The sequence below is a fragment of the Lycium ferocissimum genome, chromosome 9, assembly GCF_029784015.1.
Source record: "Lycium ferocissimum isolate CSIRO_LF1 chromosome 9, AGI_CSIRO_Lferr_CH_V1, whole genome shotgun sequence".
In the NCBI taxonomy this organism is placed as follows: domain Eukaryota; kingdom Viridiplantae; phylum Streptophyta; class Magnoliopsida; order Solanales; family Solanaceae; genus Lycium; species Lycium ferocissimum.
The window spans coordinates 18,006,797-18,024,173 of NC_081350.1; the positions used below are offsets into that span (position 1 = coordinate 18,006,797).

General features: G+C 33.7%; 1 protein-coding gene across 1 annotated transcript; it reads right to left on the reverse strand.

Moving 5' to 3' along the window:
* Nucleotides 1–9,413: 9,413 nt before the first annotated feature.
* Nucleotides 9,414–14,738, reverse strand: LOC132029768 (E3 ubiquitin-protein ligase AIP2). Its single transcript, XM_059419118.1, has 5 exons — nucleotides 14,461–14,738; nucleotides 11,413–11,638; nucleotides 11,091–11,293; nucleotides 9,971–10,186; nucleotides 9,414–9,841 (listed from the first exon to the last, which is right to left on the reverse strand). Exons 1-5 carry the CDS (start codon nucleotides 14,644–14,646, stop codon nucleotides 9,692–9,694), a joined length of 981 nt encoding a protein of 326 aa, XP_059275101.1. The 5' UTR covers nucleotides 14,647–14,738; the 3' UTR covers nucleotides 9,414–9,691.
* Nucleotides 14,739–17,377: the final 2,639 nt, after the last annotated feature.

The following is a 17,377-nucleotide window of genomic DNA, read 5'->3' on the forward strand; positions in this document are numbered from 1 at the left end:
ATTAAGGCAGAATTTTGCAACTTATGCGTTGCGATTTTTTTTTTTTACTGAGCAGGGGTTCGAACCCACAACCTCGGGATATTAGGCGAAGGACAAAACTTAAAGACCACCAATTTGAAGGACAAAAATTAAAGACCACTCCAAATGAAGGACAATCCGCGCAAAAAAAAAGATTATTTATTAGTCTCCCTTCAAGTATAATAATAGCTTTCGTAGTTTACGATAAATACAGTCTTAAATAATAGCCCTAAGAGGGTGATAATATATGTCCTTCTCTTTGATAAGCTTAACATCAAGTAGAAAGCCTGCTTTCACCCAGTGTTTCAAGAGGCGGGGTCGGGGAGGCAGGCGTAAGGAGCGAGACACGGGGGGTGTAAGTCACTGTAGCACACGGGGCGTATATCTCATGTATCTCCAATTTTATAATTTTATTACTAAAAAAAATAAGCAAAAGTAAAAAATTTATTAAAATTCTGCAAATAAATTTAAATAAATCACCAATAATATAAAAAAAAATTATTAAAATTATTATTTGAGAAAGATAACAACACAGAAAATGATAATAGCCTAGATAATGTTTAAAATGAAATCTTTGTTCACTTCATCGTCAATCTCCACATCTATTAGTCCTTCCGACTCTCAATTTTGCAGTGATTTGTATTTATTTATTTATTTCAAAAAAGGAGAAGGGTGAAAAGTATAAGAGCAATGACAAAAAATAGATAAAGTTTCTTCAACAACATAGTGGTATGAAATCTCTGTCCTATTAATTTCAGACATAATCATCTAAAAAAACTTTTTATGATAGTATTATTTTCTATGAGAGTTGCTTTTGTTATTTATAAATTTTAGAAAAAATTACTACAACATGAAAACGTGATAACATGAAGTATAAATATCATTAAACCAATAATAAAAACCATAAAATATCACAAAAAATACTTTTAAAGCAATAAAAAACAGTTAAATTTAATGCTCGGGGTGACAATTTTACGTCCGGGGCTTATGCTTTTGTGCCCGAGACTTGCGGCCCAAATTCTAAGGTGTACACCCTATGGATCTACGCCTCTGATTTGCACCCCGGAGCGTTTTTTGTACGCCCCGCCCCGAAAACGCCTTTAAAAACACTGCTTTCACCTCTAGTTTTCTTCATTTCTTGAGTTAATTTTATCCCCTTATTTGATGTTTCATGACAATGTAGTGATAGCTTAAAATAAGTTTCATCTTACGTAAACTAGCCAATAGCCACCTTGCTTGTTCATCTCTAAAACAATTCTTCAAAAACATCTCTAACTTGGGTCTTGACAATGCCACCAATATTCAATTAATCTTGACCTACAAGGAAGGAGATGAAGCCATTATTTTACTTGGTTAGAATTAGAGATTTGGCTAGAAAATACTTCTCTAGTTTTCTTAGCATAATTTCTAATATGTTTGCATAAAAGTGTTGTAGGTGGACATTTCTTTTCATTCAAATTTATCTTGTTCTTTTTGTATATGCCACACGATTGAAATTATAAGAATGCACTACAAGAAGATTCTCAAACATTTTTTATAATATCATCAAGTCAATCAAGCATCAACTTAACATTCGTAATATTAATTTCAATTTGTGAGATGAAATTATTCCATATCTGTGTAGACTTGGAATAGGCCCTGATAATCACAACTAAAACACACAGGAGATATCTAAAGGAAGATAATTGCTAGGTTAGTTGTTTTTTTTAGCGCCAAAATTCGTTTAAAAAAAAAAAATTGATCGACGCGGTCAATGTTTTAAAAATAAATTTATGGTCAATTTAAAATAATTTTTGAAAAAATTGACTGAGTTCGGTCAATTTTTTGGTCAAATCTTCTATCTAGAAAAAACCGATCGAATTATCGATCACGTTGGTGGGTAATTTAATTTCTTAGAAAATTGATCGAATTCAATCGATTTTTATCACAAAAAAATGAGCTTGAGAGTATAAGTTAAACAATAGAAGTACAATAGTGGTCTAGTGCTAAAATAGTATTTCTACCACGATAAAGATGGGGTTTCATTCTCAAAATAATGCATTCTTCTATTTTGTAATTTAAAACCGATCAAAAAATTGATTGAATGATGGTACTACTTATAGTTGGTTCTCATTGGGAGGAATATATCTCATGTGTGGGGAGTCCTTCATTCACACTTTGACGACTCATTTGTCCTTCTGATAAATCTAATTAAGCTCATTTTATATAAATTTATTATGTCTTATATGCCATACAAAATATTTTATCTTCCCACGATTTTATATAAAATTTTCATGTGTCATTCCCCTAAACTTTGGCTTTTTAAGCTTATAAATATTTTTGACTTAGTAAAGTATTCATTGCTTTACCCCGGATAGTTTTCTAATTCTCAAAATAGAATTCCTATTTCACTCCCCAAAATTCGTGGATTGATGTGATTGACACTCAGCACTCTACCAACATCGAGTGAACCAATCCAAATGAGATGCTTTAACTATATGCATTAAAAAATAATGAATTATTTTTCACAAATCGTGAATGAAACATTTAAATTTTTGCTCATTCGGCCCATTTCATATGAATAAATATATTTACAAATCAACAAATATAACTCATACATATTATGTGGCCAATGTTACAATTTAACACAGTTGTCTATGGAACCTCTAAGCAAACGAATTGACTACCCGGATAATCCCCAGCTAAATGGAAAACAGAAAAAAATAAAGTAGCAAGTCACGACGAAGATAAGAGTGGTGTTTTACTCATCACGTGCCACACCTCATCCTAAAACATTTAAAGTAAAAAGGGCCCAAGGAGGACTAAATACACCATCATAGTACTCCAAAAAATATCGGGTCATTTGCACGATTGCCCTTCAAAGGCATTGGTCTTTAATTTTTCCCCCTTAAATTGGTGGTCTTTAATTTTTCTCCTTTCGCTAAAAATCTCTTGGTTTCGGGTTCGAACCCTTGCTCAATCAAAAGTTAAAAGAAAAAAATCGCAAGGTAGAATTTGAATTCGCAAGTCAGAGTTTTGCAACTCTGCCTCAGGGAGGGAGAGTTTTGCATTGCCTTGCGAATTCCTTTTTTTCTTTCTTTTTCTTTTTTTACTGAGCTGGGGTTCGAACCCAGAACCTCGGGATATTAGGCGAAGGACAAAAATTAAAAACCACCGATTTGAGGGGCAAAAATTAAAGACCAATGCCCTTGAAGGGCAATCCGCACAAAAAAATGAAAAATATCGTTGACTCTCTCTTTCACATAAGTTGGGAAATGTCTTTGCAATAAAAATCATATACTATAAGGCAATGTAAATCAATATCATAAACATTAAACAATTTACATCATATAAATTGAAAGAGAGGAAGTAATGTTTCTACACTTTCACTAGCACAATCAAAGAGGAAGAAAAAAAGGATTTGATTATTTACTCTCATTTTCCTACAATCTCTCACTTCCGTAGCTAAGGGTCTAAACTGTACAACTTTGAAATTTTAATATTGAATGTTGAAGCCCGATTTGCGGGCGACTCCAAAGACTATACTCTCTCTTTTTTCTTCTTCTTAAATTTGCCAGAATAGGCAAGTGTGAGGTAGGTAAACTCTCTGAATATCAATAAACTTCGGAAAAATGGGGACCACCTATCCATATGACACGATGGGTCAGTAAAAGGGGCGGCCATCTAATCCAATGTGGTTTGCTGATAATGATATGCCACGTGGGAGGGGACCCTCCTAAACTTCACAAAGAAGGAATATTGAAAACGTCAAATATAGACCTTGTATGCTTTTTCATTTTTCTAAAGGCCCTTTTTTTCGTTTTTGCATATACTTATTAGTATAAAATAAATATAAATACTTCTTTATTAGTTCGACTAATTTTGATTCGTCTAACGTATGATTCATTAAAGAATGGAGTACTCTCTATCAAAAAAATTATTTTCATGATTTGAGCATGAAATTTCTGGTTAGTGTTTTCATTATTTTCACAAAATGTAAGTGGAAAAACCTAAATATCAGTGTTTTCACATAGAAAAATTAGAAAATTTTCTACCGTTTCAGCGATAACCTGTTTCTCACCATGCGTTTTCCTAGTGGACTGGTTCAGTGGGAATGAGGTGGAGAGATTATGTTTTATAGCACAAATTTCCTACTGAATGTCGGTAGGAAAAACCTCTATTTCTAGTAATGTATCATTGAATTTGGTGTCCATAATAGCAAATGAACACCTAATTTCGGAGTGAGAGTATCTATAACATAATAACCATTTTATTTAATCTAATAATGCATGTATAAGTTAAATTAACATTGTAAATTTGGTATTAAATCAAATAACACTATCATATACTAATATTATAGTATATAGTAATAAATGAAATGAAATAAATCTCCCAAGATTGAATGTTCTACAACAATTTTTTTCTAGACAAATATACGCGTTTAGAATATTGATGCATGACAACGAGCAGTAGTGAGAAACTGAGAATAATCTCGTTGTGATTTCTGGATTTTGACTAGACATTTGTAATCGAACGCTTAGCTTATCTTTCAAGCTTGCAAGTTGGAGCTTTTGGAGAATCTTCTAATAAGTCAAGCATAAAATTTGAAATTAAATAGAATCCTAAGGTCATCTTTTCCCGTTAATTTCGTTCACATGGCTCCTTGACCGAATTGATTGGCGCCGTTTTATTTTTTCTTGAAATATTGTTGAAAATAAAATAAGTCCTCTGCACAAAGCATTCTACGTTAACTACTTAATGACAAAGGTAAACTGACTAAGCACAATGAGGTGATACTATATAAAAAATCATAAAAAAGGGAAATCGTCTATCAAAAGCGTTACGTTAACGCGTTGGTTGGAAAAAAGGCATGCTCGAGAGTGTCGCGTGGCATCACCTCACTGTCTGGATTATTATTCTTATATAGCGGTTGAATCCCGCGACCTATAGGTCACACGGAGCTGAACAGAAATACTAGCAAACTCGTGAACAACTTGTGCACCAATGATCTGTTTGGTCAAGTTTTTGGAGGTAAAATTATTTCTTTTCAAAAAAAAAAAAAAGTTCTAATGAAGTAGAAGCAGATTTTTTTTTTCCAAGATAAAAATATTTTTACCATAAATTTTATATTTACCTTGTCTTTCTTTGGGACAGGAGAGAGTAAGAAACAGTAAAGCTCCTGAAAGTAACAATTTACCAAAGTTAACCTCTTCGTCTGTTTCTTTAACCGTTTTATCCCACAAATTGTAATTGTATGGTCACTGTCCGCTATAGGTGGGGTTTGGTGGTGGGACCATGACCTACAGTAGAGCTGCAAAGTAGAAAGTAAATAGCTGTTGTAGAGAGTAGGACGCTTTATTATTAACTTTGATTATGGCTGTGAATGACAAGTTGTAACCAATAAGGGAAAGGGAAAATCAATCCACCATGTGAACTCCAAAAGAAAGACAAGCTAAGGTACATCCATTGTACTGTGACTTTTATTTTGTACATAATGGATGCATGGTGGTGCCTTAATGAGAGAGAGGGGATGACCACAAAAGATGGTGATGGTTCAAGACCATTATGCATTGACAAGTAATTCATTGCACTTATTGTTGTATTTTACCATTTGCATTTAGGGCAGCTTGCAGGCAGGCACCATCCAAATTCATTCACAACACTAGAAACTTCTCACATACACCCTTTAAGAATCAAGACCTATTTTGAAATGTATATATCTAGAAGCCGAGACAGATTCGAGATTTGAATTATTTGAGTTTGAGTTTAAAATTCTACCACAGATTATTTGATTTATTAGGTTTGAAATCTGGTAGTGCAGATATTCTCGATTTTGGGGCCGCCATTTCAGTTGTACAACACTTTTTTTTTTTTGGCAAATTTATCCACTTCAGACATACACAATTGAAGTTTCTAAATTTCGCATCTGAAGTCACAAATTTCGGGTAGTGTAAACTTCAAAAAAACCGAGTGCAAACTTTCAACAATCGCGTATGAAGTTCTTCGACAATTATGATTGAAATTCTCCCCGTGACAGTGCAAACTTGAGGACAATTGAGTCGAAGTTCTAAAAAAAGTCCTAACCGAGACAATGTTGGATAGAAATTCTCCTCTGCCAGTGCATATTTCATACGATTATAATGACTGATATTCTCCTGCGGCAATGCATACTTAAATCATTATTATTGAAATTTTCCCCGTGATAGTGCAAACTTTAGACAATCGTGTCTGAAGTTCCTGAAGTAGTCCTTAAACTTCAAACTATTGTGACTAAAGTTCTCCCGTGGTGCATGCTAAAGACAATTAGTTATGAAGTTCTCCTCGTGACAGAGCAAACTTCAGAGAATCACATTTGAAGTTCGCTTTAAGCAATGCTAACCTCATAGCTTGATCTGAGTGTAAAGATCGCTTTAAGCAATTCTAACTTCAGATCTCGATCTGAGGGTAAAGATTTCGGACAGTAAGGTTGTTCAATTCAAGTGTTGGTTCCTTGAAGATGTTGAATCTATGACCGAAAAATTTCTAGGAGATAAATAAGAGTGGAAAAGAACATATCGGAAGAAGCGAATTATGAAGTTTCTTATATTGATCGTGAGTACCAGTTAAATATTTTTTAAAATATTTTTTTAAAAGTACGCAGAGGTTAGATGGGGCGATCAAATAGGGCATCTCATAAAATTTTCACGACTTATTTAGTAATTTCTTTTAACACAAAAATAGGGCACGAGCGAAAGCTAATGAACCCATGATAACAACTTTACGCTCAGTCGTCCACCCCTATTTGGGAAGTATTTACAATTTACACAGTCAGTGTCTATATCAAATTAAGAAAAGTATCCTCAGCATGTGAGAATTAAAATAATAAAACATATCACTTAATCATAATTAAGTGGCAAATATGCATGTGAAAGAGTGCTGTAATTATTTGTTCTAGTGCTGTAATTATTTGTTCTTCGTATATAGTTTTACCTATATAAATTTGGGTCCCAGTCCAATAGGGCGATCTACATTTATTTACCTCTAACAACTCTTTATCTTTCAGTTCTGGCATATTATATGAGTTGTTATAAGTTACCAAAAACAAGTCTGAAAAACTAATCTTGGATTCGAACTGCTCACACTTCTGATTATGGATCTGGAAGGGTCTTGGGCCATCAATTGAATCGGACTTGGGCAACTAACTACCAATAGATTGGAAAATTTACAGGCAAACGTAAGAATTGTAATTGAAATATAGTCAATAATTTTCAGCTACAAAAACTTTTTTGCCTTATTTTTTTTCATTTGAAAGAGGCCCGCTTTTTCATCTTTTCCGCTAGCGTCCTAGAGTTTCACTTAAAGAAATTTGAAAATGTTCCGGAGTATTAACTTCTAAAAATAAAACTCCACGATATTGTACTGAAATTTAATTTTTTATTCAAAAATCTAAAATGGTTACCTAGAACTCACTTGTATAAGTTTTGAAATCAACTTAGAAACACGAGCATCAACTGCAATTACTCAGAAACCTCTTGTGTTTCTTATAATTGCCTATTGACTATATATCAACGTTTTCTTTTCATTGCAAGCAAGCCAGCAACACCCGTAGACCCCGTGCATTCTAACTAGTTCAATTATGTATCTGTATTGAACTTCTCACCCTTGTCTCGCCAAGCGAGATTGATTCAAAGTTTTTGGGCTTCTCGCTTTTTTCAGCACAATATTTTAAAGTTCGAACTCACACAAGTATAATTTCATGACAGTTACTTGAAATTCAAGAAGAAGATAGTTCCAACTCCAAAAAGGTTTTCTAGAGTTCGAAATGGTGTAAGTGGGACTCCAAAACGCTTTTGTGGGTAGAGAACGGTTATTGTGTAGCTAATCTATGGAGGGGTATTATTGTTCAAATATTGTTTATTCATTGAAGAATTGATTAATTTCAATTAATTTTCCAACGGTGGGCTATTTAAAATTAGCAAACGTACAATAAGCTATATGTCAAAATTGTCCCATAGATTATCACGAAATGCTGGCGAAGCCTTTGCGTGAAACTTTGAATCTAATCCATGAAACTAAATTTGAGTTAAGATATATAAATAATAAATTCGGTGCTCACCTTAAAAGATGGAAAATCTAAAATTACCATGGTGGAAAAGCAGTTATCGCTTTCAACCAAGTTTAAATAAAAGAAGTTATTACAGTCCAAAACTCTACCAGCAACTACTTCTCTACGAAACATTGGAACAATAACTGATTAAATGGACAATGTTTTTGGGTTTTCATGACAACAGATTAAGCTTAAATGGTTCAGAATTACGCAGATAAGCATGTGTCCACTGGCCACACTTAAAGAAGACTAAACTCTAAAATAGTTATATGGAGGAAAAAATTACCATGAGAAATTCACCATACTTGACCAAGTGCAAAAAAACACATACAGGGACGGGGACAAGTTAATTCAACTTATCTACTGTCCATCACGGTAGGAATAATCAGCTTCAAACAATGAATATGCCATTCCTACCCACACCGTTCATACCTAACTAATTGATGGCCAATTTCCGTGTCTGCTATGAGTTTTTAAGCCACGTTTGAAACATAATAAGAAAATACTCACACTTTAATACAGAAAATAAATTTGGACAAAAATAATCTTAATTAAAAGTTAAAACACACAAGAAATTATAAATCATTCCTTAGTGTTGAATTTATAAAGATTTGAACCCATAAATCCTTCTTTGATTTTGAAACTCCAGCAATTTTTTTGAACCCATGGATCATTCCTTCATTTTGAACTTATAAAGGTTTGATCCCCATAAATTCTTACTCGAATTTATAAGGTTCTACTTGTTAATCTTTCAAATTTCAATAGTATTTGCTGGAGTTATTATGTGTTTTGGTTAGGGATATATTTGTTCGAAACTTTGCGTCGTATCAAAAGAGTGGCTAAATATCAATAGCTTTTAAATAGTGGTTAATATTTGAAAATAAGTGTTAAAAGTAGCTATTTATCTATTTCATCCCTTTTCAGATGATTTAAAAGCCAATATCGATATTCATGCATCAAACCACAATATTCTCTGAAAACAAATCCAAAAGTAGATTTTCTCAAAAACATAACATGAATATTCTCCAAACGTTTTCTCAAAACTGATTTAAACACAAGTATTTCTCAAAAATATTTTCCAATAACTATGCCAAGACCAGATCCAGACGTCAAGGTTAGACCCAAAATTATACAACACCACCACCTCAATCCAAATAAGTTAAAGATCAGCTATATAAATTTTACCAACTATGTTTGACCAAAAATTATACAAATAAAAAATGCTCAAAGGAATGGCACAGAAAGTACCAACATTCTGGAAAAGGAAATGTTTACTAGCCACCTCAAAGTCACTCGCATATTATATTTACTTGTTTGCAAAAACTTAGAATTCAGCATCGTAGTCCTTTCACTATATTGAAAAATCATCCGTATACAATCCATGCGGCTTGCTGTTGAATCATGAATGTGTTAAAGCACGCCAGACTAGCAATTCAAAAGCAGCAGAAAATCGAATATATAGATGGATTCCAAGTAAATCCAAAGAGGGTAAATTGTACATTTATACACCCAATATATAAAAGAAATTTGTTAATCTCCTCCACCAGGGCCCAAATTGTCAGCAAAAGCAGACAAGCAGAAGTTTCAATTCAATTGAGTACTGTTTCATTATACATACATGTATTCACCCTCACGAACTGCATTAGCAGCCCCTTTTCTTTCTTCCTCCGCCTCCTTTTCTCGCTCCTTCCAGCTCTCATAGTGATGGTCATCTGTGAGCAACTCATGCCGACAAATTGGACAAGAGTTGTGCTCATCCTGTTAAACAAACAGTGAGAATGTCAGTAAGACTTAGAAGTTTTTATCGCATAGGACAAAAAGAAATTGTGGCAAATTAAATCACATTGGCAAAAATACGATGAGTAGAGCAAAGTTTCACTTAAGTACCAGCCATGGCTTCAGGCAAGGAGGGTGAAACATATGCTTGCAGGGCAACTCTTGCATCTTGTCATCTACAACTAACACGTCCCTACAAATTGCACATTCCGCGTCTGCACCAAGCTTTGTCAAGAACTCATCTGTGACAGTAGTAACTGGGAGGTTTGCCACGACTTGTTTACTGGCAGGTGGCCTTCTCGGGGCAGCAGGACCGTCGTCCAGCATCTTAAATAGAACAAATTAGAATCGTGTTTAGTTCAAGCCAACTTGTATTGGCCTTAGGAAGAATGCATCTAATTCCCCTGTAACAAGTTTTTCTTTTTTATTTAAATAAAGAAGAGCGTACCTCCATGGTAAAGCTCGGTCTAGTGTTAAAAATAAATTTCCATTCAAGAACCTTTCTTCCCCAAATAATTACGTATGTATTAACAAGTGCTTAGCAAATGAGAAATAAAACAAGAGCGCATAAAAATCATTGTTTAACTTGAATATTTTTTAGACTGGAGGGGTGCAGCAGCTTTTCAAGTTAGGAAACCCCAAATGACACCCCCTTGACAGGGTGCAGCAGCTTTTCAAGTTAGGAAACCCCAAATGACATCCCCTTGACATATTGCTCCCAATTTACGTGGCACCGTTTGACTTGGCAAGCAAGTTTAAGAAAGAAAGGAAGACTTTTGAAATATGTGGTCCAAAACAAACTTTAGTCATTTGTGTGGCTATAAATCATTTCGTTAAGGGAAAAAGGGAAATTTTAAAGTTAAGTTAATTCTAATTATAGAAAGGTGACATTAATTTTCGGATGGACTAAAATGGAAAGGGTGCCACATAAATTGGGGCAGAGCGAGTAATTTTTTAAGATCTAATAAAACTATTTCTTTTCTTTATTATGGGTATATATAATATATCAAATAAAAAAATACCTTTATGAAAATATCTTGACAAGATTTCTATGGGTCAATTTGGGCTACATATCAGCCCAATTTTTATATGGGCTGAAATGAGTTAGGCTAGCCCAAACTTGAGCGGGTTGAGCGGATCATCTTTTCATGGGCTAATTTTGCCACCCCTATTGAAAAATTAAAGGCTACAGTTGAGTTTAATGCCGGGACTAGAGTAAAAGTAGAGGTACCTCTGGTATTATATTATCTAGTCTAGCAACCAGCTCCTCAAGTACATTGCGACCACCTTCCGAAGCGTTAACATTGGCTGGATCACCTTGAGAGGATTCACCAGCCAGAAGTGCTGCAGCGGCAGTGAGAAGATTAGACTGCTCGAGCCAAGCAGGCTGCTCAGGCTCAGGGTCAACAGTTAGATGCCCCTCAAAAAGGAATCCTGAATCAAAATAACAGAATAAGTATCACATACATGCAATATTTTTATGGTATACTGGTGGCAATAGAGAGCACATGGCAGATGTACTAAGAAAATTTCATAAAGGCTCATCAATGTACTTCTATTTGAGCCATTTTCTGTTGATGTTGTATTCTGAGATTCATTCACTACTTCAGCTAACTGCTCTCGCGCCTGAGTAATGCAACTCTGCAAATGTTTCTTCTCAGACGACCCTGACACCAGGTGCTCAGCCTCAATGAATAGCCCGAGTCCAGCATTCCAAAATCCAGGCATTGTGTATCTTGTCTTTAAAATGGTGGCAACCCGACATACAACCGTATAGAACTGCAAGCATTTGGAATCACTCGGATTTATTCAGTAGTAGTAAAACTAATGCAAATACAAGTACTTCTTCTGATAAAATCTTTTAACTTCTTTTGATAAGTTTTATGCATGTATAGGGACTTAAAGTCCGACTTAAAGCAAAGTAAATACTGCATTGTCAATTCTCATGTGTAGTTCCTTTTTAAAATCACAATCTACAGTTTGTGATGGGATAAAGAACTACACAGATATAAAGCAAAGCAAATTATATACAATTAGGTCACTTTGGGCGGAAGCGAATCTAGCTTGTAACGTATGGGTTCACGTGAAGCCAGTAGCTTTTGGCCAGACCTTGTAATATGTGTCAAGAAATTCATTAAAAAGCTATATATATTTTATTTTGAACCTAGTTATTATTGTGTATTAATTTGAGGTTGTTGTACTCATAAACTTCAAGTCCTGCGTATACCTCTAACTTTCAGCATGCTGATGTCTTTCACTAGCTACCATAAAATATGATGGACTTGACATTTTGCATGTTATGTATGTTTGGATCTCTCTCCCACCAGAAGGCTTGGAGAGGTAAGGGTAATTTAACGCTTCAATATAGTATTTTCCTCACAACTATGCTAGCATGGAGATCTGATGACTACTACGACTACGGACAAATGAAGAAGCTGTATTCTTCACATGGCATTAGCACACTCATTCCAAGAATCGTTTAATTGCGCGATGTGACTAAAAACAAATTTAGTGTATGAGCATATGGGGGTTAAATAATCAGTTATCAACATCTATTACTGGAACCTCTCTCTCAAATAAGAATAATGGAAGAAGTGCTTAACCAATGAAGTTATGAACCAGGCACAGAGATAGTGCAGCTACTAACCAGCCTACTCTCAACCATTTTTGCCTAGTTAATGTTTTTCTGAAGGCATACAACTCCTTCCCTGTAAGCAAGGATCTCTCTGAAATATAGCAATATGCTGGTCATCTTTTCACTACATTTTTTTCTGCGTCACAAAAAGGAATAACCGCTCACACCGTTCCAATTATTAACATTAAGAATGTGGACTAGCTTTTTCTTCGATGCTGTTTACTCTTGTATCTTTCAAATCTGTTTTGCAAAAAGCTTTTACAGGAAACAGCCTCTCTACCCCCCAAAAGGTAGGGGTAAGATCTGCGTACGTCCTACCCTCCCCAGACCTCACTTGTGGGATCACACTGGGTATGATGTTGTTGTTGTAAGAATGTGGACTAGTTCCCGTTTGTGAATTGAACTATTTTGGTTTTCTTTTCAAGGAGATCTATTATTTAATTTCTTCATGGTGAAATTTATTGGGAACTAAACTTTCAATAGGTAGAAAGAAAAAAGTCCCACTTAATGCATGAAGGAGGCTCTGCACTCAGCATAATAACAGCAAACTGGTTCTTCATCTTAGTTATGAAAACGAGCTAGCTTAATCAATTTGACAGTATTAAAAGCATAAAACACTCTTTGCAGATAAGCTATCTCATTTTTTTAAATAAAGAAACAAGACTAAAATCAACAACCTGGTTGATCATCTTCCTTTTAGGCCCTGTTTAGCACAAGGCTGAAAGTTTTCCGTTAAAAAACTCCTAAGTGATATCACTTTCAAAATGTTTGATTAATAAGATGTTGAAGCAAAGCCATTTCACATCAAATTGAGGAAAATAAAAAAAACAACTCACATCAGCACCTACCACTCTTCATTTTAGTCCTACTCCATATCACCATATAATCCTTGTTTCCAGTCTTTGCTAATTACGTGACGTTTCAATTTGTTTGTCTTAGTTTGACTGGACATGAAGTTTAAGAAAGTAAAGAAGATTTTTGAATCTTGTGGTCTTAAACGTAAGATATGCATAATGTACCAAAATGCCCTTTAATCTTGTGGCCTTAAGCATGTCATGAGGGATGTTGGAATTAAAGAGTTGTCAAAAAGGGAAAGAGGCATTCTTTTTCAAACAGCCTCAAAAAGGAAAGTAAGACGAAAAAATTGAAACAGAGACAGTATAAAGTTATCAACATTCACCAGTCCCCCGTCCCACCATATGCTAGGTATCACATTCGATCACGTTTATGTCAAACTAAACAGTAGAAAAGGAGTTCCAAGTGCACAATCAATTACTTAATTTGTTATGGCATAAACCCCAGTTCCTCAACCAACTCGTTAATTTCGAAGCAAACTATTCAATTCTCAATAATTCAGCTCCAAGAAGACCTAAGTTCCAGGTGCACAATCAATTACTTAATTTGTTATGGCATACACCTCACTTCCTTAACCAACTAATTTATTTCTCAAAAAATTCAGCTCCAAGAAGTGAAACTCACACCTAGTTTACCTTTTTTACAGCTATCCAAACTCATGTATAAACAAAAGCGAAAATTAAGTAATAACAAATTACAGGTAGCCGAAGACAAAACCCAAAAACGAAAACAACAAATCAGTATTTCTCCCTTTTCCCTTCATTTTTCTAGTTAATTCATTAGTTGGGGAAAGGAAAAAAAAACTAAGCGGGCGTTTGGACATAAAAATAGTAAAATTTTCAAGTTGAAAATAATATTTGGAAATTGGAGTTGTGTTTGGACATGAATACAAATTGAAGTTATTTTTCAATTTTTGTGAGTGAAAAATGTGAAAGCAACCTTTTGGAGTATTTCGAATTCCAGAAAATTGTAACAATTCTATGTCCAAACAGTTTTTCGGAAATAAAACTCCTGAAAAAAGTGATTCCTAGGCCAAATGGACAGCAAGTATTACGTAAATAAGTAATAAAAGGAAAATCAAGAAAAGGGAAGAGGGTAAATAATAAATTACCGAATTACGAAGAGATTGGGAAGCAGAAGGATAATATTGAAGAAGAAGAGATCTAATTGTGGATACAGCTTCCTCAAACATTTGTTTCTTCCCTAATTTCTTCTGTAATTCTTCAAGCTTCTTCTTTAATTCTTCCTCCATTCTTGATTGTTTGCTTAATTCAATAAACTTTCCCTTTTGGACCATTACATTGCCATAGATTTTTGTATTTATAGTAAATTGTTGGTGGCAGCTGGTTGTCTTGTGGAGGGGGAAATCAACCGGTTTGGTTAATTCGGGTTTTCGGGTCATGTCACTACTAAAAAAGTGATCATCCTCCCTTAATAAATTTTAATTTTAGTTCCTGTGATACTTAATTACACACATTAAATTAAGCCCGTCAACCGGTTAAACCGGAACCGGACCGGTAACCGATTATGGAACCGGCCGGTTTCCGGTTAAAAAACTGGAACCGGCCGGTTTCCGGTTAAAAAACCGGAACCGGCCACCGGTTCCGGTTTACCGGTTTCAAATACAAAACCGGAACCGGTCCGGTTCAAACGGTCCAAAACCCCTTTTTATTTTATTTTTTGTATAGTATATATATATTATAGTATTTATTAGTATATTGTAGGTATATTTACATATGTTATATAAGTTTATAAGTAAAGTTTAAAATATCTTATCGACTAATGCGCTAACAAAGAAATAAATAATAATACGTATATATACGTGTGTATATATATATATATATATATATATATTAGTTATATGCTTAAGCCTTATGTTATACTACATATACCTAAAATATAATAAGAATATACTTATTATATATATCAATATATTTAGGTTATATAACTTATATATATATATAGATATATCATATATGTTTAAGTTATATATATTAATATATATATGTTTAAGTTATATATACTATATTACTATATACTTATAACTTATAATATATATATATATATATATATATATATATATATATATATATATATATATATATATATATATATATATATATATAGATAGCCTATTCGTGCCGCGCACGGGCCCAACATTTGGATTATATAGTGTATCTATGTAGTTGTAGTATATATATATATATATATATATATATATATATATATATATATACATACATACTATGTTCAAAATACGATTAATATAATATTGTAGTTTGTCTTTCCGTATCTAAGACTTTATTTTATTCGTGTTTGCTACGAAAATTTATTAATACTTTTTAAAAGAGAAGATTTGTTTAAAAGAAAACTATTTTCTTCTCTTTGAGATAAAATAATAAGAATATTTAAGCGTCGGTTGATACTTTCAATTTTAATTCGATTAATTTAAAAGTGTAAAATACTTATTATTTTTTATCAAATTTTGATTTGGATAATTCTAATTCAAATTATTAAATTAATTTTACATGTTTGAAACGAAACAAAGTAGAAATTAATTTTTTATTTAAACGAAGAAATGCTATTTTTAATTTTTTGTAAATATTCTCGGTTTAACTCATTTTACTTGTCATGTTGTCTTTTGCATGGTTTTTTAAGGAAACGCGAATTAGAATTATAATTTGACTAATTTATCTTATTCATTATTTGATCTTCATTTGATATTAATCTCTTTTCACATTTATTAGAGTAAGAATAAAAAAAAAAAAAAGTAATTAAATTGTATGTTATTTTTTAAATATAGGGAAAATGGTTCAAAACACACCAATGTGCTAAATTTGCATAACAGCGCCTGAAGCTTTGCGGGGGTCACCCCCTGTACTTATTTTTTGTGTATTTTGTGCGCTTTTATATGGTGACCTGTACAAGCGATTGTATCTACTCTCTTTGAGTGCGTAAGATTCCATATAAAAGTGTAAATAATACATAAAAAATAAGTCCAGGGGGGTCATAGGACCCCCGCAAAGTTCGTGTGTGTTATAACTGCAAAATCAATCGTCAGCAAATTATTGTTCATCTTCTTCATAGAGAACTGAACTGAAATTTGATCCTAATGCACTTCAAATCTCAACCAAACATCACCAAATTTCAGATTCGAATTCCTTTCGACGTTCCGGTTCTTTTGATATATCACCCACTCGAAATGGAGCTCATTTGTAGCAACCCGAAAATTCGAGTTCGAAGCTTCAAGCTTTGTTCATGGCAGTCATGGAGTCGTTCAGTTCTTCTTTACGTTCCAGACGTCTTCTAAGACTCGAGTTCAGCTTCAAACAATCAGCAACCAAGAATTTTATTCATCAAATCCGGAATTTGAAGACCCATATTTGAAAGCTTCAAGTCGAAACTCGACGTCCCTAATGGAGTTTTTGTTCTTGTTCTACTATCTTAATCCACTATGATTAATCATGTTTTCAATGTCGACAATGTCACAAATCCTATATAATATCGAAAAGACCCGTTTGATTTGGTCGTCACAATGGAGTTTTTTTGGGTTTGAAATTTTGGAAAGTGGAGAAATAAAAAATACCCAATTGAAGAATAATTAAATCTTTTAAACTCAACACAAAGGAAAGCAAAAAGGCACAAATTCTTGAACAGTCACAAACTCAACACAAAAGGCACGATTATTGAAAGAAAAATTAGCTCTAACGATTGGAAAAAAAAATTTGGTCACTATAAGTGCACTTATAACGACCGGATTCATCTCCCTTCGTTAAGAAGTGGTCGCTAAATATCAGATTTCCTGTAGTGGAGCGCGTGCATACACTCAAACGAGTTTGGGTGACTTTGTCCATTTGAAAGCGTAGATAATACACAAAAAATAAGTCCGGGGGGGGTCATAGGACCCCATAAAAGTTTAGGTGTGTTATGGCAACTTTGGCCATAGTTTAAGTTTGTTTTGAACACTTTTCCCTTAAATATATATATTTTAAGTATATTTATTTTAGTAAACATAATAAATATAATAA

What these genes read in the sequence shown, in the direction of transcription:
- LOC132029768 (XM_059419118.1), bottom strand. Translation starts at nt 14,646, where the DNA reads ATGGTCCAAAAGGGAAAGTTTATTGAATTAAGCAAACAATCAAGAATG. An exon ending in AGAAAATGGCTCAAATAGAA is followed by an intron (nt 11,294 to 11,412) that starts GTACATTGATGA and finishes ATTTTGATTCAG; the next exon opens with GATTCCTTTTTGAGGGGCAT. An exon ending in TAGATAATATAATACCAGAG is followed by an intron (nt 10,187 to 11,090) that starts GTACCTCTACTT and finishes GTTCTATTTAAG; the next exon opens with ATGCTGGACGACGGTCCTGC.